This window comes from Rhinoderma darwinii, chromosome 5 (assembly GCF_050947455.1).
Source record: "Rhinoderma darwinii isolate aRhiDar2 chromosome 5, aRhiDar2.hap1, whole genome shotgun sequence".
NCBI classification, from domain to species: Eukaryota; Metazoa; Chordata; class Amphibia; order Anura; family Rhinodermatidae; genus Rhinoderma; species Rhinoderma darwinii.
In genome coordinates, this window is record NC_134691.1 from 36100121 (window position 1) to 36123366 (window position 23246).

Here is a 23246-nt window from a genome sequence, read left to right on the forward strand (position 1 = left end):
TCTTCCTCCAGACTCCGGGACCGAGATTTCCAAATGAAGTTATATCAAGTCCAGAGTCAACGCAGCCATAATCACCAACATTAGAAGAAAAAAAAACACTGGAAATAGATCCCTCTGTGTGTAATGAATCTATATACTATATGAGTTTCACTTTTTGAATTAAATTACTGAAATAAATTAACTTTCTGATGATATTCTAATTCATCGAGAAGGACTAGTTGTATGAAATGAATCAGCACTGAATTGGGGACCTAAAGACGATATCGTGTTAAAAGGTGACTTTAAAGAAGTATTGTGAACCATGATGTGGAGAAGGAGAGGCGATGGCTACTGATAAGTCCGCTACACGGATGTGTTCTCAAGAGGACGTGTCAGTTTCCTGACAGCGATCAATAATGACTGGGAAGCTTAAATAAATGAAGTCATTGACTTATAAAGTATTAATATAAAATTCAATTTCAACCTAACCTGGACTAATATTCCCAAAAAATAAAAATAAAATTTTTAAAAAAATAACTTATTCGCACAACGATCTATTTAGAGACCAGGACACTCAGCAATATAAATTACAACAATAAAGTTTTGCCAAAATCTGTCATTCTAGGAAGAAAAGCTATGATATTATTAATTTCTGTGCTTTTCTGGTATTTAGAGTGCAAGAAAAACAATATGTCCAAGTTAATAAAAAAAATAATTAAAAGAAATATATTTCCCTGTGGGAGAGCGAGAATGATTTGGAGCAATATTTTGCTAGCCAAGAGTATGCACTCAGCCGGCTTCTCTCAAATTACCTATAACAGTCACAATATTTGACTTACTGTGTTGGTTGGATCTTCTTGTAATATCCTGTCATATATCTGGAGAGCATCATCATACCTGTTCCAAAAAGGAAAGTGAAAACCGCTTATGGAAAATGAGTTCCAGAAAACATACATAGAATGAAACAACCCGACGATTCAGCAGAAAAAACAGATACCTTCAGTTCCGCAGAAAAATACTTATAAACAGTTCATGTTTCCATGTAAATTGCAATCAGTTGAATACACAATATTCCTGAGTAGGCTTTTTGTAAGGTGCAGACAGATAAAGACAAGGGCTAGTCTATACTATGTATATGCCGGGTATTTCCCCCAAAGATAAAGACATTCTATTATTTATTTTTCAGAATGAGCGGTCATATGTGTGTACATGAGAAATAACATTATTTCTGGCCATTATAGGACTGGTATTCTGCATTATTTAGCAGTTTTCCCCTCTGCAGGCTATACCTCTAGTTCTCCGCTCTCTCTGCACTACTGGGCGAACCTCTTCTATACACTGCACACATAGAATATTAGAAGGCTTCTCCTCTACTATCACAAATATATAGAAGCTGCAGCAGAATGGAGGAGATTATACAGCAGTAATAAGCCGTCTAGCTGTGAATCCAACACGGAAGTGACATATAACACTTACTAGAAGCAGCATGGAGGACATCATAGAGAAGCAAGAAGCAGTGTAGCGGAGAACCCAGCACTGGAGGGATATATAAAACTCTTGCCTATGTCTCCTCTCTGCTTCTGCTCCCCCCTCCATAGACTTCTATTGGCACAGCATCTGTCTCTCAGTCTGTTCCTGCTCCTCAATCCCTTTCTATTGACAGCAGCATCTGTCTCTTCCTGCTTCTGCTGCCTCCTCTTACTCCTCCCTCCAGTCTATAAACTTGTATGGGCAGCTTGTCTGTGTCTCTCTCCGCTCCCTCCTTCTGCTCCCACTACAAAGACTTCTTAGGGCAGCGAGTCTCCCTCTCTGCTCCTGCACCCACCCCCTTCTTCCCTCCCCCTTCTTAGACTTCTAGGGGCAGCAGTCTCTGTCTCTCTCCCTGTACCTGCTCCCACCTACCCTCTCCACAGGAGGAAATTTCAGGTTTAAAAATAAAAATTATATTTAATATACACGTTATACGATACAATTTAATACATTAAAACTCTGCGGGCGGTCTCAACAATTGATGGGACAGACTTCCCTGTATACAGAAAACAGAAATTACTGATCATCACTAGCAGGACTGCCCACTGGACTTTTAAGACGAGAATTAGCACAGATTTAAATCAATGAATTACAGGTTATCCTGTATCTTCTCTCACGCAACTTTATTTTAGTCTTCTCAACTCCTCCTGTACGTTAACATGCTACCTGCAAATCGGACTGCATGTTAGACGCGACAGTTTCCCATTAACAGAGTTTTCAAACTGTAGACATTTTTGGCCCATCTACGTAACTCCTACAGACTTGGAGAGAGTCATGCACATGGACGATCATTTTCTGATCTGTGGCGGTCTGAACTGTGGGACCTCCACCGATCCTGAGAATAAAGGGTCTGCAGCATTGCATCCCCTTCCAAGCCTTCCCTGCAGAGCAGCACTCCCGGACAATGGCTGTGCAGGGAACTGCAGCACAGCCCCATTCACTTGAACCAGCATTACGGTCCCTTCATTCTCAGGACATGCGGGGGCAACAGAGGTTTGGATCCCCACCAATCAGAAAGGGGTGGAATTACCTATGATATTCCACCAATTCATGAGATGGGAATTACCCTTTAGGCACAGAACACTATACATCTAGAAAGCAAGAAAGGATCCTAATGTACAATCGCAGGAGCACTCAACACAGAATTAAATATTTTTAGATGGTAACAGGCCCACCTGGAGTAGTAACTTCAGTAGTAATATAAAATATAGGGGTGTAATCTTTGTCTGAAGAGCTTCACAGATAACTGTGTTGATGAACTATGTGTTTTCTGTAGAGGTTTAAAGGGGTGGTCTCATCACAGACATTGGTGGCACATCGAATATGCCACCAATGTCCATTTGGCGGGTGTGAAACCACGGTGACCCTCAGCAATCGCTAGAAAAGTGCAGTGCCACTTTTGTCTCTGCTCTTTTTTTTCGGGCAGGTACTGGAAACTATTGACTATGTAGGTGCTTACACTGTTTCAACAAGGTGAGTGGCTCTCCTGTGCTTACCTATAGTGTACAATCTGCATGCAGGTGACTGGTGCATGTGCCAGAAGTGCTGCTGTATTTTGCAAAAATCATTGAATATAAAAAGGAAGATCAAACAATCCAATGATATAGAGAAATAATGAAAAACACCACGCCACATTTCCAAAGAAACAAAGAGAAGAAGCAACATCTGCAACATACACAGTATCCATTCCTTTACCTTTCCATGGCCTCGAATCTCATGCCAGTGAGTTTCTTTACCCGGTGGCTGCCAGGAAACTGTCGTCGTAGTTCTTGTAGACATGACTTCAAACAAGCAGAGTGGGCACAGATCAATGGTCATCATTAAAAACAGATATCTCCTTAAAAAACTATCATTGTTACTATACAGGGCTTAAAATTGTATTTTTTTTTTAAATTACAGACCTTAAAGAGACTCTGTCACCGCATTATAAGTGCCCTGTCTCCTACATAAGGAGATGGGCGATGTAATGTAGGTGACAGTAACGCTTTTTATTTAGAAAAACAAAATCTATTTTTACCACGTTATTAGCGATATCAGCTTTATGCTAATTCGTTTCTTAATGCCGAAGTGGGCGTGTTTTTACTTTAGACCAAGTGGGCGTTGTACAGAGGAGTGTATGACGCTGACCAATCAGTGACCAATCAGCATCATGCACTCCTCTCCATTTATTTAGTCAGCTCATAGGGATCCTTTTAGATCAGTATGTGCGGTCTTATACTGACATATTAACGTTACTGAAGTGTTTAGACAGTGAATAGACATTCCTTCCAGCCAGGACGGGATGTCTGTTCACAATCCCGGCACTACGTTAACGTTTGTTTGGTAGTTACAGCAGAGCAAGCGTAATCACGCGAGATCACGCTGTAAATGACCGGTTACAGCGAGATTACGCTTTGCTCTGCTGTAAGTACCAAACAAACGTTAACGAAGTGCCGGGATTGTGAACAGACATCCCGTCCTGGCTGGAAGGAATGTCTATTCACTGTCTAAACACTGCAGTAACGTTAATATGTCAGTATAAGACAGCACATAGTGAATAACGCAGTGTCACTATGCTCTGAGTAAATGAATGGAGGGAAGTGTATGACGCTGACTGGTCACTGATTGGTCAGCGTCATACACTCCTCTGTACAACGCTCACTTGGTCTAAAGTAAAAACACGCCCACTTGGGCATTAAGAAACTAATTAGCATAAAGTTAAAAATCGCTCATAAAGTGGTAAAAAATAGTTTTTCTAAATAAAAAGCACTGCTGTCACCTACATTATAGCGCCGATCTCCTTATGTAGGAGACAGGGCACTTATAATGTGGTGACAGAGCCTCTTTAATGTCTTATTTGAAATCAGTTATAATGAATAAAAAATTAATAAGAAGTGTTTTAATGGTCTATTTTTTACAAAAAAAATTCAATAGCGTTGTAGGGATATCTTTTCACCACATAAATCAACCCGGCCTACCACAAAAAACTAGTTGCATTTCATTAGAGCGGCAGGGGGCGGCCTGTAGCACCCTATATAATATATAAAGTACAATGGTTCAGATCACCTGATCAGTCCAGTAACAGATACAATGGAGTCCCATGGTTGTTACGACCCACCACGTCCATCTCTAAACCACTCCAGACTATCAGGCAGTTTTAGATTTTGTTTAAATATATGAAACTGCTTTCTGGACCATCAGGTAAGTCTCAGACTTGCACTCTCAGGTGGCAGACTACAGCAATTTTTGTGTCTCTTCACTTTAAAATCTGCAGTCCCGGAAGGCACTTGAGATTTGCAATAACTTGGAAACTTTAGATAGTTTTTAAGTAAAACAAATCTTGGACACTCTTGGACAGAGAACAGTAAATTTCAGTGTATGATGATGAAAAAATATGATAAATATGCATGACACAACCACACGAATGTAAACACAGCAAAGAACATGTCCGAGAACACGTGCAGCGATGTATAGCGAGAAAATCTCCACTGCAGCTTCATTCCAAAAGATTATTCTCTGAGCGATGCGAAAACCAGAAAAATATGGAAGTGCTGGCAAGACTAAAACAAACAGCACATTGAAGGGAGCTCGATAGAAAATAACAGAGGAGAACGAATTCAACAAAAAAAAGTCATTTGTCAACAGAATGTATATGTATATGTACTTGGCTTGACAAAGATCCCATAGAGACGGATCGAAACGTTGCCTGCCTGGGGTGAATAAACACACCACTTTTTTTCACCAATTTCCTTGGAGTGCTGCTTCTTCATTTTTTTGGGTATATATATATATATATATATATATATATATATATATATATATAAAAATAAATAAAAAGACGTCCACGTTTCCCAAAAGATATACAAAGGGCCAATCCGATTCAGGTCAATATGAGCTGTATACAGGGTAGGTGATAATTCTCTGATCGCTGGGGGCCTGAAACTCCAGATCCTCCACACTGCCCCCCTGCAGTGAAGAGGAGATTGGATGGAGCGACGGTCAAGCATGCGACTGCCGCTCCATTCAATGTCTATGAGAATGACGGGAACAGCCAAATACTGTACTCGGCTGTTTCTGTCATTCCTATACACTTTAAATGCAGTGGCAGGGCACATGCTTAAAGTCAAACAATCCCTTTTCAGAAAAAATAGGAGGGTTCCTCCAGCTCGCCTTTTTGTAGATCTGCAGAGTCACTCACGCACGGATCCCCGTGTCGGCACACGTATAGGTATAGGAAAAGACAAAAAATTGGATCCAGCGAAGAGTTTGTTTGTCTGTTAAAATATAGGAATCTTCTTCCAAGTTTTATTTAGCGAAGGATAAAACAAGTGCGGTTGAAGTATAAGTAAATTTCCAAATGCATAATGGAGGGGTGATACAGCAATTCGAGCGGTGCCTACGCGTTTCTGATGCTGGCTGCGTCCTTAGTCATGGCTGCTGTTGTGTCTCGCTCGTGGTCTGTCAGTTTTATATCCTGTCTATTTTTAGAATCTTGTTAATTGCGGTTCAGCTAGGGAATTTCTGGGAGTGCCCTGGAACGCACGTTACTTCCTGTGTTTCGGGCAATAATATAGTGTCATTGAAAGTCAAGAGGAAAGAAAAAACGAAGTAGAGGCGCTACATCTCATTTCGGGGTAAGTTGTTTATTTAAAAACCACCTTTCCAATTGTTAGTGATATTTACGAGAATATTGTTGGCTAGTTATTTCTTTCCTCTTGACTTTCAATGACACTATATTATTGCCCGAAACACAGGAAGTAACTTGCGTTCCAGGGCACTCCCAGGAATTCCCTAGCTGAACCGCAATTAACAAGATTCTAAAAATAGACCGGATATAAAACTGACAGACCACGAGCGAGACACAACAGCAGCCATGACTAAGGACGCAGCCAGCGTCAGAAACGCGTAGGCACCGCTCGAATTGCTGTATCACCCCTCCATTATGCATTTGGAAATTTACTTATACTTCAACCGCACTTGTTTTATCCTTCGCTAAATAAAACTTGGAAGAAGATTCCTATATTTTAACAGACAAACAAACTCTTCGCTGGATCCAATTTTTTGTCTCTTCCTAATCCCTTTACAGCTCATATACAAACAATAATCATATATAATACATTGATACAAATTTAATGGGGGAGTGTGGGATAATAGGTATAATGACAATAAGCAATGAAAGGGGTTTTCTCACAGCAAGCATATCATCCGACTACTGTTGGGACCACCACGATGCTGAGAATAAAGGGGCCACAGCGATGCGAGTCCTTTAAATTTTTTCCATACACCGCGACACTCTCTGCCACGGACTGTGCAGGGGTAACAGCACAGCGAAACAGATCCCTGCACAATGAGTGAACCGAAGCTCCTTTCGATTTTAGAGTTGGCGGGGAACCCATAGGCTGAACCCCTGCAGATCATAATGTTATGGCATATTCTAATGATATGCTATAACATTGAAAGATGGGAATATCCCTCTTACTGTACTGGACAGGACACGAAGGTAACATCAAGAAGAGTGTGGGAAAAGGAAGAGGAAAAAAAATAATATATATATATATATATATATATATATATATATATATATGTAAAATATATATTACTTACCATTGCTATGTCATCACGGCCACAATCCAAACCAGCAATCATCACTTGTTCATGTACTATCCATACTGTACAGAAAGGATATAAATGAAGACAATAAGTTTAGGTTTATCCAAACAAAATGAAGACTCTGTGGTAGTATGTAGACAAGAAAACCTACAGTCAACAATAAGTCAAGCCACAGTATAATCTTCACATAGGTGAGGTGCACTATCCTCCACACAGCAGTGTATGACAATACGAGGGGATGATGAGTAGAACTGATCGGATTCATATAAAACATTTTTTAATTGAAACTGTGAATAATTTATGAAAATTTGCCCAAATGGGCCAACAAGGGTCATCTAACATACCAGGGCTTCCAGTTCTTTCACTCTGATATACCCCCCCCCCGCAAGTTTCTAGTGTGACCTGTACACTGTGCATCAGTCCTTTATGCCCCCTTCTCTGACATCACTTCCTGATCTTCAGCTATTGGCTGAAGTCCTACCTGACAGACTTCCTGCTCTGCCCACCCCCTACATACACTCTACACAAAGACTGGTTTTAACAAGAGAACAGTTTTTCCCTTCCAGAAAATTCCCCATGATTACTAGTCCAAATTCAGGAGGAAGCCGCTAAAATAAAGCAAAGAGCTGACAGTATTACCAGTATTATGTGCAGAATGCAGGGGCGGGCAGAGCAGGAAGTCTGGGAGGTGCAGCTTCAGCCAATAGCTGCAGTACACAGAGTGATGTAAGAAAAGGGGCGTCATTTTGTCAACTTCTCCAGTACAGCCCAGTCACATGCGGTCGCTGTGCGATTTCCTGTGGTGTGAAAGGTGTTGTCCAGGACTGAAAGAAAGGGTCAGCTATTCTTCAAAAATAGCACCACACCTGTGTTTGGTATTGCCAGTCAGTTCCATTAACTTGAAAGGGAATGTGTGGCAATACTGGACATAACACATGGACAGACGCAGGGCGGTTTCTGGAAAAGTAGAAGATCTTTGTTTTAGTTCTGGACAAGCCCTTTAAAGAGGCTCTGTCACCACATTATAAGTGCCCTATCTCCTATATAAGGAGATCGGCGCTATAATGTAGGTGACAGCAGTGTTTTTTTTTTTAAATAAAAAGCTATCTATTTTTACCACTTTATTAGCGATTTTAGATTTATGCTAATGAGTGTCTTAATGCTCAAGTGGGCGTATTTTTACTTTAGACCAAGTGGGCGTTGTACAGGGGAGTGTATGACGCTGACCAATCAGCGTCATGCACTCCTCTCCATTCATTTACTCAGCACATAGGGATCCAGAAAAATCCTTATGTGCTGTCTTATACTAACACATTAACAATACTGAAGTGTTTAGACAGTGAATAGACATTCCACGGGATGTCTATTCACAATCTCTGCACTTCGTTACTCTGTCTGTGGTAGTTACAGCAGAGGAAGCGTAATCTCGTGAGATTACACGGTAAATGACAGGTTACAACGAGATTACGCTTCCTCGGCTGTAACTACCATAGAAACAGTAACGACGTGCAGAGATTGTGAATAGACATCCCGTGGAATGTCTATTCACTGTCTAAACACTTCAGTACTGTTAATGTGTAAGTATAAGACAGCACATAAGGATCTAGCAGGATCCCTATGCGCTGAGTAAATGAATAGAGAGGAGTGCATGACGCCGATTGGTCAGCGTCATACACTCCTCTGTACAACGCCCACTTGGTCGATAGAGCCTCTTTAAGGACCTATAGTGTGGAGAGTAGCTTGGAAACTTGCAGTTGGCGGCCAGAGTGTAATAACTAACATTCATAGTATGTTAAAACTACCCTAGTAGCTAGGGTAAAAATGACAATTTGCCCCAAGTTTCACTATAACCTACTGCCCAAAATGATGCTGCTCACTGTACACACTATACGCCATGTTTGGATGAGGAGGTAATGGTGGAGTGGTCCATTAGGACTGAATTGCGAGCACTGACTCTAGCTTAACTGCACTGTCTAATGGGAGTTTGGGGTAGTCTCAGCAGATATTCCATGAGCTCCATCCACATATTATTTATTCATTCCAATCACTTGGACATGGTCTTTTCTTGCCATGTTTTTTGGGGCAGGACTGGGTTTGTTAATTGTAAGACATGGGATGGGCAATATTTTTTTGAAATATTCAAAATGTAAAAAAAATGTAAAACATTCTTTGGTAATGTAACAAACAAATACATTGGGGATTGTGAATAAGAATTTATGTTTTTTTGTGTATTGTCGACTGTAATAAACCCATGGAAAACTAAAAGCAACGGTGAAAGGAAAAAGAAGGTAATGATTAAAGTACATGCTGGAAAGTCACATAGAAACAACGAGGTTCAGGCAAAAGGAAATCAAGCCCAAGATCAAGTGGGATCTACGGTGTTAGGGTAGGTTAGGAAAATATGCAGCCAAGGCAGGCGAGAGGGCCCTTATCTGCCATTCACATCTATGTACATATTCAGGAATGACTACAATGTTTGAAAAAATATATCAATAAAAAAATAATATATCTCACGGTGGCTCAAACCCACACCGCCTTCCACGTCTTACCCAAAATGAAAGGGATAGTTTGTAAAGTATTTAGCAAACACGAGAATCAAATGCAGATTCCTTAATTCATGGTGAGAGACATCAGTTATGTAATCCTTAAAGGGGTATTCCCATCAGACATTTATGAATTCAGACGGGACGGGAACAGGAGACCCCCATTCTAGACATAGGTGCGGGTGCAAGAGCCGGGATCCGCATCGATCAGACATTAATGACACATCTTGTTTATATGCCATAAATAAATGTCTAAAGTGGAAATACCCTTTTTTCTAGCGACTTTTCACAACTTTGTGGTGGTTCGGTGTTGGAGAAAAGGGTAATACAAGAATAATAACTCCATATTCACAGTGTAGAGAAGTGTCCCCAACATGTGGCTCTCAGGCCCCCAGCCTGTGGCACCCCAGCTTTTGGCAGCTGCAGATGCGATTGTGCGCCAGAGAGCCCATAGCTCAGAACTAGAACGTGGTAATTCCAGCTAGAAAGTAGGGTCGTCACGATACCAGAATTTGGACTTTGATACCGATACTTTGTGTAGTAATACGATTCCTGACACCAAAACGTTACTTTGCCAACAATAATGAAAAAAAGTTCTTCCATTTTCTGACGTGAGGCGCGAGGTGTGATGAATTTTGAACCTCCATGTGCCTCACATTAATAGGAATTAACCCCATCATTTTTCTCAGTCATAATGAACAATAATAACATCACATTGGGTAAGGCTTCATGCACACGACCGTAGCCATGTGCCCGGTCGTGATTTTCGGGTCGACCGGAGTGTCACCCGCAAGCCGCCCACAAATCGCGGGCCGTGCACATGGCCGCGGCCATTATTTCCTATGAGCCTGGTCGTGTGCATGACCCCATAGGAACGAATGGGGCCGCAATTCTCCCGTGGATATGGGGCACGTTCGTGTGCATGGGGCCTTAATGTGTGAGGTACATGATGGGGTTAATTACTATTAATGTGAGGCACAAGGAGGTACGAAATTCATAAAAACCTCGTGCCTCACGTTAATAAGTGAAAGAAAGCAGGTTTTCTTTGTGTTTGTTTTTTACAGCGTACACTATAAAGGACGCTATAAATTTGTTGTGCAGGTTATTACGGTCACGACGATATCGAACGTGTGTATATTTTATGTATTGAGACTTATTTTAATATTTAAAAAAAGTGTGTGTATTTAAAAAAAATAATAATAATTTCTTATTCAATATTGGCGGAGATCAGAGGTCTGCTCCTGACAAGTGTGCGCGCGCGGTCAGCATGAGGTGATGCAGCTCGGCGCTGCACTAATGAGCACCGGCAGTGCGACCTCCATGTTCTGTGACATCACCTCATGCTGACCGCACACTGCGATGGCTGGATTACACGGTCTGACTAAATGCAAGCGTTACAATACTAAGCCGTGCGGCCTGCTCAGCTTAGCATCGCAACACATGAATTAATGGTATTGAACAGTTTGAGGGTGCACGGTATCAAAATAATATCCATATTTCAATGCATCGCGCAACCCTACTAGAAAACGTTACAAGACTCATGTAAAAAGTCTGACGCGTCAGAAAAACGTGCAAATCCGTGGCAACTGCACAGTAAATTCCTCGGGTTATAAATGTTTATGCAGATTTTACCCCTCCACATTGAAAAGGGTGAAATCCGCAGAAAAAAAATTGACACGCTGCAGATTTTAACATTTCCGTGCTGAAAAAATCAGCAGCATGTAGAGGAGACTTGTTCAATTGGCCGTGAACTTTCCATGTACAAATCTGCAAGGAAAATAGACAGTATTTCTGCTATATGTGGACCCGGCCTTTAAGGGAAAAAGGGATTTATTAACCCCTTGACGCATTATCACGTACATGTACGTGATAAGTGTCATAAGGAAGTATGGAGGCTCATTGGCTGAGCGCCCTCCATACCTTGTGGGTGTTAGCGATTTTTTAAAATCGTGACCGCAGCATCTGAAGCGTTGAAGAGGTGGGCGGCCCCCTCCGACAGCTCATCGGCGCCCCCACACCACGATTAGGGGGCGCCGGTGGTTGTCATGGCAGCCCGGGGGCCTAATGAAGGCCCCCAGGTCTGCCTTTTGTCTGCCTCTGTTAGGCCGTGTCTCTGGCACGGCTTAACAGAAGCCTGTGAAAATGACGATATCTAAGGATCGCTGGTTCAAATCCCCTAGAGGGTCTAATAAATAGTGTAAAAAAAAGTTGAATAAAGTGATTAGTAGTGAAGAAAAAAAAAAAAAAAAAATAAAAATAAAAAAAAAAAATATATATATATATATATATATATATATATTTTAACTGGTTCTCGACCACTGGCTGTGTTTTTACGGCCAGCGGTCAGGGTCCTTAAAACCCGCGCCATAGACTTTTTACGGCGCGGGTTTTAACCTGCTGCCCGAGCGATCGGGCAGCTGTATGTCAAGTCTCCGGCTGTCAGTGACTACCGGGGACCATGAGGAAAGGATAGAAGCAGCTTTCGCTGCTTCTGTCTTCTCTGATCACTTGTACACAGCGCTCAACGAACGCTGTGTACAGGGATAAAGGCATCGGCTGCGTCGCTGCCTCTATTGGTCCCGGTGATCATGTGACTGGTCACATGATCGCCGGGTGCCGTTAGTGCCAGACTGCTGCTGGGTCTTACTAGACCAAGCACAGCCCTATAAGTGACAATCGTCACTATGAGAGGGCTGATTTCCCTGCTGTGCAGCTCCAGTTACAGTGGAAAAACATGGTGTAAAAGAAAGAAAAAAAATATATAAAGTTCTCCAAAGGTCTTTTCTGACCTGTCAGGGACAGACCATAGTAATAAAAAAATAAAAGTAAAGTGCAAAAAAATAAATAATACACATAAAATACCCACCACAAAAAAATAACTCCCCCCCCCCCCCGCCAATCATTGTTGTAACGCTAGCGCTGACCCAATTACCCTATTATAGACATGTAATATATTAAAATTTACTGTAGACAATGACGATCACAAATAAAAGGTCTATTTTAGGGTAAAACTATGTTATTAACAAAAAGAAATAGCTGGAAAGTGAAAAAGCTTATTTTTTTACTATTATTTTCAAACTTTAAAAACAAAAATTATAAAATAGCGAAAAGGATGTGTATAAAAACGATAAAAAAGTAAACCTAAATGGTCTATGGAAAAAAACATCGCAAAAATCATGTTGGTTGTCCAACAAATAAAAAAAGTTCTAGCCATTTAACGAACGCGTGCTAAAAATGGCTAAACGGTGTCTGGTCCTGAAGGTTCAAAATAGCCCGGTCCTGAACTGGTTAAAAGTAAAAAAAAAAAAACACTTTTCCTATTTTCCCTCTAAAGTAATGTAAACAACAAAAAAAAAAGAAACAAAATTGGTATCCCTGCGTACGTAAAATTCTGAACTTTTACAATATACCATTATTTAACTCTTACAGTGAATGCAGTCAAAAACCAAACATTTAAACCGCCAAAAATCGCTGTTTTTTGGTCACCTTAGCTCGCAAGACAAAAAGTAATAAAAAGTGATCAAAAAAGTTTTGCGTACCAAAAAACGGTACCAATATAAACTACAGCTCGTTCCGGAAAAGATAAGCCCTGCACCGCACAATCCATGGAATAATAAAAAAAAAGTTACGGCTCCCAGAATGTGGTGTGGAATAAATTTGGCATCACTGTAAGGACTTATTTACACGACCGTGTATTACGTCCGTGGAAATCACGCGCGTCGCACGGACTTATGTAAGTCAATGGGGCCGTTCTGACAGGTCGTGTGAATCCGGCCTAATAGTATTGAGCCGCAGAATAAAGTTAAGTTGTCATTTTTACCGCATGGTGAAAGCCGTAAAAACGAAAACCCCAAAAAACAACGTAGGAATTGCAGTTTTTTCCAATTTCAGCCCGCAAAGAATTGTTTTGCAGTTTCCCAGTACATTATACGGTACTTTAAATGGTGCCAATAGAAACTACAACTCCTGCCGCAAACAATAAGCCCTTACACCACTCTATTGACGGAAAAACAAAGAAAAACGGGGAGTGAAAAACAAAGAAATGAAAAACGGCTCGGTCCTTAAGGGGTTAAGATACCATGTTTCAAGTCTGCCATACACATAAGAAAGATGTTGGTCACAGCCATTTCCCCCATAAACACAGTAAGTCAAAAAAATTATTTTACAAATTGTTGGAAATCTACAACTCTACCATGTAAAGGAGAATTAAGGCAATTTATTTTACGACGTTTACCTCCGACTGTCTCCATCTTGGTCGTGCAATCCTACCATGGTGGTTTTTAAGTATAGAAAAAAGATGGATGCCACCTGTTGTGATTACATTTTGTAGGCCGAGGTCCAAGAGAGGTGAATATCCTGCAGAGGGTACACTTGAAGATGCAGGACCCCCTCACCTACCATGTGCCATTTATATTACTGGTGTTTTCCTATGTGGCAGATGGCACCTCTGCACCCTCTATAGCTACGCCCCTGATGATGTGTTGTACTTGTATAATGTTTAGTATAGGGACTCATCTGAATAAGATCGCCTTGTCTTGGCAGGTGGGCTCACACAATTTGAACTCTCACATTTATACTTTTAGTAAATTTAGCAGTAATGCAATTTAAAAGAATCCATATATTCAGTGTGTGCATATGTCTTAGCGCCCGCAGAGTGCGGCTGCATCTTTGTGTTTGTCATCTACATGGGGGATGGTTGCCATCCAGCGGACCTTGTGTGCCGTAACGCTGGCTGTACATTATTGATTTTAGACGGCCACTTTTTGAATGACGTAGTTAATAATTGATCTGTTGAGGTTGTCGTTCTGGACAACAATGCCATAAGATGTCAACATGATCTAGCTTCTATTTATGGGATGCAGATCTGTTGTATGACATGAGCGATTTAGGAAGGCCGCACCAGACAACGGCTGATAAAATCCAACACGGAAGATCAACTTTTCCGCTCGTTCTGGTCACGAAACAGGTGTCAACAGTTGGCCGAAAATTGTCATATCGGCTATTTTGTCCGACCAAACACTTGTCTATACCCAGCTATAGACATAGAAGGCCTATTGATGTGCAGATCAAGTCTCAAAGTCTTCTGCCCCACCGCTGGTCGCCGAAGGAGAATACAGAACATGGTGTATGGGCATTACTCATGTTCGCCAAAAATGTGTCCAGGAAGGGGTTAACACAACTTCTTGGATTAAAATGAAAACCGCACATAAAATGGAAAACGGAGTACAACAAGTCTGATTAAGTGATCGTTACAGGAGAACTTCGGACGGCGAGTCTAGGAAATAAAGAGGATGGTGAACTGTAACTATACGTGACCCCACCTGTGCTAAACTACCAGACCTAAAAAGATCCAGTACCCAGTGTATGTATGAATCAACATCTTCAGCTGGGTCCAAAACTAAAAAGCAAAGCAACAAATTTTCTATGGTTTTGCTTGCAAATTAAAAAAAATAAAATAAAAAAAAAAGCACTTGTACTGCCAAAGTTCACAGCTCCGAAAGATAAATGAGCTTTTACTATTGGAACTCTGTTTAATATTGTTTAAAGGTACCAAATAATAGTGCTGTGCCAAAGTGGGTCGGATTTCCTATATGTTAGGTGACCGTTTCCTGGAATATGTTATTCTTGGAAAGCGCGCGGCTCACAGGAGACCTAATTATCAGTAGAAAGCAATCCTGTTGAGACCAAGCAAGGGGTACCCGAGCGGGAGATGGAATACATAACAAGTGCTGCAAGCGCCTGCTTAGATGACCCACTGAGTGATGACAGGACCGCGAGCCAATACAAAGTTGACTTCTCTGCCAAGCAGATATTTTACAGATCTTTTATAGCAAACAAACTACAATTAAGCTCACCCAAGCTCATTCACAGGAGAGCATGGGGTCCAATATTCACGCTGTGCACGGGACCTCTCGAAAATGAAGATTTCATGAAAATTTACAATGCAAGCGATACATGTTCTACCACGCAGATCTATTAATAAAGAACGATCACTTAGGCCCCATGCACACAAACTGATTTTTGTGGCCGCAATTCACACGCAAATCTGCGGGTGAATTGCTGCCCCATTCATTTCAATGCGCCCCTGCACACGACCTTGGTTTCCATGGTGCGTGCATTGTCCAGGAGCCTGGACCGCAAAAACATCGCACATGTCTTATTTATGGCCGCATCTTGCGGTCCAGGCTCGTTGAAATGAATATACACGGACATGTGCACGTCCCGTAATTTGCAGGAGGACGCGGGTGACAGACCGCGGCCGTCCAAGCCGCGAGTCACGGCCCGTGCACACCACTACGGTCGTGTGAATGAGGCCTAAGAGAAAAGAAGGATTATGGGTTTTGATGGTTTAAATAGATTCGCAAAGCAAATACGCCAATGATAAGTTAAGAAAATCATCCGCTTGGTGTCCAGTACTTGCTGCACCAAATTGTTTACATGGTTTTAAAGGGTTTGGTGATTTTCTAACGACAATTTCTAACGCCTTTTTTTAATTCTTTTTTCCTTTGTTGATCTGGAACAAGTACTGAGGGTCGAGGACGCATGTAAACAATTGCATCAGCGGTCACCTCATGTATCACATGACTGCGTCCATACCATCCCCGATTGTACATGCAGAAGTACTTTAGGTGGCGCTTCTACATCGGTGCATGTCCAACCAGGGCGCTATAAACTAGGTGGTCACCTGATACACAGTTTCCACTAATGCCACCGGAATTGTTTACAAGCCCAGCCCCTAAAGTGCAGGTTCCGGATCGCCAAAGGGAAGTAGAAGGATTTAATTAAGACGTCATTAGTAGGACACATAACTTTTTTTTATTGCTTTTTATGGCATAGTAGAGCTATTTTGTTTTGCATGGAGGGGAATTTAGTGAACATGCTGATGTCATCCTGCAGAGATGAGGCGATATTTTGTTTGACAGGCATGTACTTCCAGGCCTTGAATGAATGGACATTGACAAGTATTAAAGGAAAAACAGCTGAAATTCAGAGAAAAATAATTCACACTGACTACATATGTAGCGCTAGGGTTGTTACGACACCAGAATGGACTTCGATACCGATACTTCGTGTAGAATTGCGATTCTTAAAAAAAAAAAAATCGAAAGACCTTCCATTTTCTGAACATAAAATTTTGATTGGATTGAATCTGTGATTGCTGAGTGTCGGCCACTGGGACGGAGGAGAACAGAGACTGAATGTCACCGAAGTGCTCCATGAGAATGGAACGTTTGTGAGCATGCTCGGCCAGCGCTCCATTCATTTCTATGGGTCTTCCGGGACCGATGTTTCCGTCAATGGAGCTCTGGCTAAACATGCTCACCAAGCTGCTCCATTCTCATGGAGCACTTCGGAGGACTTTCGGTCTCCGATCTCCTCATCGTGGCGTCCAAGTGGCCGACACCCAGCAATCACACGTATCTCCTATACTGTGGATAGGGGATTAATGTGATTTGTGGGAAAACCCCATTTGGGGTTAATGTGACCCATTACTATTAATGTTCCTCAATGCTGGCTGAAACAAATACTAGTGCCTTTATTTTAGGCTTTTGTTCTGCTCTAATACCTGCCTCGGGGCATTCCTCTCAGTGACTACACTGCAGCGCGGTCCCGATTCCAAACTTAGGGCACGAGCGACACAGGCACATCAACAGGAACCCACTGCCTGTGTCGCTCGTGTCATTCTCCTCCCTCCCTGCCCCTACACACAGAAGTACATCATCATTTGTGGCAGCAGAAGCAGGAGGGAGGACTCCGCTCATCATTGGTGGCAGTGGGAAAGGAGGGAGGAGCTTTCGTCCCTCCTGTGACGCGCCCAGTACTAATGAGGAGCGGGCGGTCACTGAAGGAAGAGAACACTGTACAGTGCGCGCACCATGTTCTCTTCATGTATTTCAATAGTAAGCTGTGCGGACGCACAGCTTAGTATTGAAATACGTAAATCGATGGTATCGAACTGTTTCCCAGCGCATCTGGATTTCGATGCATCCATATATAGCGCCAAGTGGAATCCACCCTTTCGGACCAGCTCTACATTACAGATAATAGAGGACTGTACCCCTTCAAAGGGGCTCTGTCCCCACATTATAAGTGGCCTATCTTGTACATGATGTGATTGGCGCTGTAATGAAGATTAAAGCAGTATTTTTTATTTAGAAAAACGATAATTTTTGACTGAGTTATGACCTATATTAGCTTTATGCTAATTAGTTTCTCAATGGACAACTGGGCGTGTTTTGCTAGATGGCCAAGTAGGCGTTGTGGAGAGAAGTGTATGACGCTGACCAATCAGTGTCATACACTTCTTTCCATTCATTTACTCTGCACATAGCGATATAGCTATATTGCTATGTGCAGCCACATAAACACACTATAACGTTACTGCAGTGTCCTGACAATGAATATACATTACCTCCAGCCAGGACGTGATGTGTATTCAGAATCCTGACCACTTCTCTGCACTTCTCTGTGATTTACAGCATAGCAGGAGTAGTCTCGCGAGATTACGCTGTAAACTGTCATTCACAGTGAGATCTTGCTGTGCTGTAAATCACAGAGACGTGCAGAGAAGTGATCAGGATTCTGAATACACATCACGTCCTGGCTGGAGGTAATGTATATTCATTGTCAGGACACTGCAGTAATGTTAGTGTTTGTGTATGTGGCTGCACATAGCGATATAGCTATATCGCTATGTGCAGAGTAAATGAATGGAGAGAAGTGTATGACGCTGATTGGTCAGCGTCATACATTCCTCTGTACAAGCCCACTTGGCCAAAAAGTAAAACACGCCCAGTTGTTCATTGAGAAACTCATTAGCATAAAGCTAAAATAGGTCATAACTCAGTCAAAAATGATTGTTTTTCTAAATAAAAAAAAAACACTGCTGTAATCTACATTACAGTGCCGATCACATCATGTACAATATAGGCCACTTATAATGTGGTGACAGAGCTGCTTTAGGTAGAATAACATACCTTTGCAGAAACTATGGTTATTTATCTTTTTGTGCAACCGTTGAAGCTTTAAGGTCAGGTCGCCTAGCAGCCACGTGACTTCTTTTCTGAATGACTACCATTTGACTTTGCGTAGCTATGTTTACATGTAACAAATCCACCGTCCAGCAGGACCAGTGTACGACAACAGACAAGGGTGCATGCCCCAGGGACGATTCAAGTCCCTTTTGGATATAAAAATCAAAAAGTAGGCAGCACTCCAATGCATAGTGAAGAAAAAAGGGGAGCTTTATTAGCACCAGGGCTAATAAAGCTCCCCTTTTTTCTTCACTATACATTGGAGTGCTGCCTACTTTTTGATTTTTATGTTTACATGTAGTCACACACTATTCTATACTTTTTTAGGCCCCTACCACTGAGGAAGCTTGAGAGGATGGCACAGAAAAAATCATGTAGCTTAGAGAGTAAAAAACTACTGACCAAGACATGGAAAGGAGGAGGGGTGCAGTAACAAAAAATACTGTAAGCCATTATAAATTCTGTTATGTACTGAAAGGGGAAGCCTGGGGGAGACATTACGTCGCAAAGGAGATCTGCTCAAGGCCTCTACAGAATTGATCATTTTACAGACATAACATTATTGCATTTAATAAATTCACATGGGTTGCAAAATGTGCCCTTTTGCAGCTCCTGGAGAATTGTAATTCTACGTAGAAAAGCGGTTCTGTTCTGGATCATCATAGTCTTGGTATCTGGGGAGTTTTAGAAAAATGGTGACTCCCTAGTTAAGGTTTTGCTGACTTTGAATCAATGGGGGTGAATTTTTTTAAACGCTATGTTTCACTGATCCTCAAACACTCCGGTTGGCAACAGCCAACAATAAAAGTGCAGACTTTTATATAAAAAATATATAAATATATTGCAAATTTCATCCATTTTGAAAGCACTTGGAAAGATACGCAGCCATAGAAGATAATAAGAAACATACTTTTTACCACCACTGCTCTGTTCCTATATAAACTTCTCCTGACACCAATTGAAAAAAAATAGAGTCCCCAGTGGGATATTACAGCTGAACAGGTGTTCCCAACACCAGCAAGCGTCTTACTGAACCGCAACTGATGTATATAATAAACTTACTATCGTCTCCGAGTTTGGACGCATGCTCGTTTATCAACTCTTCACCCACTTCAATGATTTGCTCGCTGTTCCTGTAGTTTTCCTCACGCCAAGTTTTCATCTTGTCACGCATTTCTGCAAAGGAAATGTTAAATGTTGAGCACATTACTAAGGCCTATTCTTAGATTTTAAGAAAGTAAACAAAACAACAATAAAGTGAGATAAAGTAAAATTACATAAACCCGGCACTTGATGGTCCAGAAACGCTGATAATCTGGTATGCAACAAGAATAGTCCTATTTTGGATCATCCTAAAATGTAGGTGTTACTCTGGCACTCCTCTGCAGCGGTCGAGTATTTGGGTGGAGGTTCCTGGCTCATTGTATAATCTGCTTTCAATTGGCTACAAAGCCCAATGCACTATCCCATACTCTATACCTGTTGATAACACTGTAGGCTCCACGTTGAGGCCTAATCTACACTGCTTCGGCCTTATTTCGACTTACGTGAGAGAACGTTGGCGTTATCATCCCACACGCCCATAGAAGACCCCTAGTAGCTTGGACCTACAGTTATTTATACAGATTATGTAGGGAATCAAGACCCACCATCCAGAATGGCTACCATGGTACTGGGAAGATCAGACATTCCAAGACTTCCATATGCTTTCAGAATATCCTTTCATTTTAATATGATCGGGCAAAATTATCCTTGATGGGAGACGGGTCTAAGGCTGCAAAATCATCAGTCAATGTACAGTACAATTTACACACATAGCAGAATAAATTTGCATGGAAATTGGAGCATGTTCAGCAACTGGCCAGAGGAAGACGCCTGACTCGTTTGGATGTTGACAGCGCTACATTTAAAAAGGGGTTGAAGGGGTTGTCCACTACCAGAAAACTGATGACCTATCTACCGGATAGGTCATCAGTATATGATCAGTGGGGGTCGGACACCCAGACCCCGCACTGATCAGCTTCTCCGGCTGCCTTCGGGCATCGGACATCCATGCCGGAAGCAGACGGCTCTGCTGCAGTACTGCAGCTCTGCTCCTATTCAAGTGAATATGAGTAGAGTAGCAGTTCGGCAGCACGGTCGCTATGCAATGTATGGAGCCAATTGCTTCCGGTTCTGTACATTGCATACTGTGCAATGACATCCGGTGCCCGCAGGCAGCCGAAGCAGCTGATCGGTGCGGAGTCCGGGTGCCGGACCCACGCCGACGATATACTGATGACCTATCCACAGGATAGGTCATCAGTTGTCTGGTAGTGGACAACCCATTTAATCCCTGTTTTTTCATCACTTGACATCCTGATCCTTATGCAGGAATGAATCACACCGACCGGTTGGGATAGCTACAGCCGACTGGACACTATATACGTCCTTCTTGTCTACACCAGGGTTGTACCTGGATTGGTACAACCTGACCAGGTGAGAGACTCCACTACTGTCTTCTACTACCCGATTTATCCTGATTGATTTGCACGATGTGGCGCCATGTGTCATCTTTTCTCTTTTAGAGCCTAGAAATGAAACACTGAGCGTAGTGACTACACATAAGGATTCACAAGCTCTGTGAAGAATCCCCCGTAGGGGACGTTCTCTTACTAGACCTCCCGGCCAGATCTCCTGACCCTTGTGATGAAGGACACAACAATATAATGCCCCTCAGATCGTTGTGAACTCCTATCTTACATGTGCAAACACATGACAAGAAAAATAGTGTTATTTAATTCAGTTCTAAGAATACGGCACGATGGAACAGTTAACAAGACACAAGCATCCTTCTGAAACATTACAGAGTGGCGAGAAAATAATTCCCAAGTTTCGCTAGCCATGAGTGATCCCAGATCTCCCCTCACTCAATGTTTTTACATTGAAAATGTCTTAAACTGACCAGAACCAGCCATCGGTAATCTTTCCTGTGAATACATCAGAAAACTAACAAAGGCCAAATACACAGAAAATAAATTGCCAGCCGGCCCACGTCTCCCACCTACCAATAAATTGGCGCCTGTTGCCATCCCCACACTAGCATAAAGTATCCCAGGACAGGGCTGTGCTATCATGAAGCTCGTTTTGCTGCTAACACATTTGTCACCCAAATGTGGAATTAGTTATTCTGGTAAATCCGGAAAAACGAAAGACAGAAGAATTATTTCTCTGAGGAATAGTTAGAGAAAAATAAAGTTGTAGCACATAGCTCTGACGCCTTGTATCAGCCAGTGTGCTCTACTTTGGGAGTGCTCGTCTTATGAAACATCTGTACCGGACAGGAAAACAGAGGTGTTAGAAAGTCATACACTGCTCAGCAGTCTAACACCCAAAAAGTTCTCATCCAAGGAAATTCAACCTTCAGTATTGAGACCTATCAAAATATCAGGACCCACTATGCTTGCTGTCAGTAAGTAGCTGACAGTTCTAATACACTGCACTATGCCGCGTCCGTAACGGCCTGAACTACAAAATTATTTCGTTATTTATCCTGAGCGGTGAACGCCGTAAAAGAAAATAATAATAAACCGTACCAGAATCACAATTGTTTGGTCACTTCACCTCCCAAAAAATGGAATAAAAAGAAATCTAAAAGTCGCATGTACCTAAAAATGGTCCTGATCGAAACTACAGTACGTTACGCAAAAAATAAGTCCTTGCACAGCTTTCTTGATGGAAAAATAAAAAAGTTATGGCTCTTAGAATAAGGTAACACAAAAAGTGAATGATTTTTTACAAAAAGTATTTTATTGTGCAAACGCCATAAGACATAAAAAAACTATAAACATCTGGAATCGCCATAATCGTATCGCCCCGCAGAATAAAGTGAATGTCATTTATAGCGCACGGTGAACGCTGTAAAAAAAAAATAGAATAAAAAAACAAATAGTAGATTTGCTGTTTTTTAGTCACCACACCACCTAAAAATAGAATAAAAACTGATCAAAAAGCCACATGCACCCCAAGAAAACTACAATGGATTCCTCAAGGTGTCTAGTTTCCAAAATGGGGTCACTTTTGGGGGGTTTCCACTGTTTTGGCACCAAAAGACCTCTTCAAACCGGACATGGTGCCTAATAAAAAGGAGGGCTCAAAATCCACTAGGTGCTCCTTTGCTTCGGAGGCCGGTGCTTCAGTCCATTACCGCACTAGGGCCACATGTGGGATATTTCTCAAAACGGCAGAATCTGTGCAATAAGTATTGAGTTGCGTTTCTCTGGTAAAACCTTTTGTGTTGTAAAAAAAGGATATAAAAAGAATTTTCTGACAAAAAAAACATGTAAATTTCACCTCTACTTTGCTCTAAAATTCCTGTGAAACACCTAAAGGGTTCATAAACTTTCTAAATGCTGTTGTGAATACTTTGAGGGGTCTAGTTTCTAGAATGGGGTATTTGATAGGGGTTTCTAATATATGGGCCCCTCAAAGCAACTCCAGAACTGAACTGGAACCTAAAAAAATAAATAAATGAGGCAATACTTTGCTTCTTACATTATACTGATAATGAGCCGTGCCCACCCCGAGATGA

At 41.8% G+C, this 23246-nt stretch overlaps 1 protein-coding gene across 3 annotated transcripts in view; it reads right to left on the bottom strand.

The window, feature by feature from the left end:
* Positions 1–23246, bottom strand: part of EMC2 (ER membrane protein complex subunit 2) — a 74841-nt gene that overhangs the window by 34006 nt on the left and 17589 nt on the right. For all 3 annotated transcript variants that reach the window (XM_075825827.1, XM_075825826.1, XM_075825825.1), the window contains exons 3-6: positions 19739–19852; positions 7093–7157; positions 3205–3290; positions 819–876 (exon numbers count right to left, since the gene is read on the bottom strand). In XM_075825827.1, coding sequence (XP_075681942.1) covers positions 819–876; positions 3205–3290; positions 7093–7157; positions 19739–19852 — 323 coding nt within the window. The remainder of the gene's footprint in view (positions 1–818; positions 877–3204; positions 3291–7092; positions 7158–19738; positions 19853–23246) is intronic.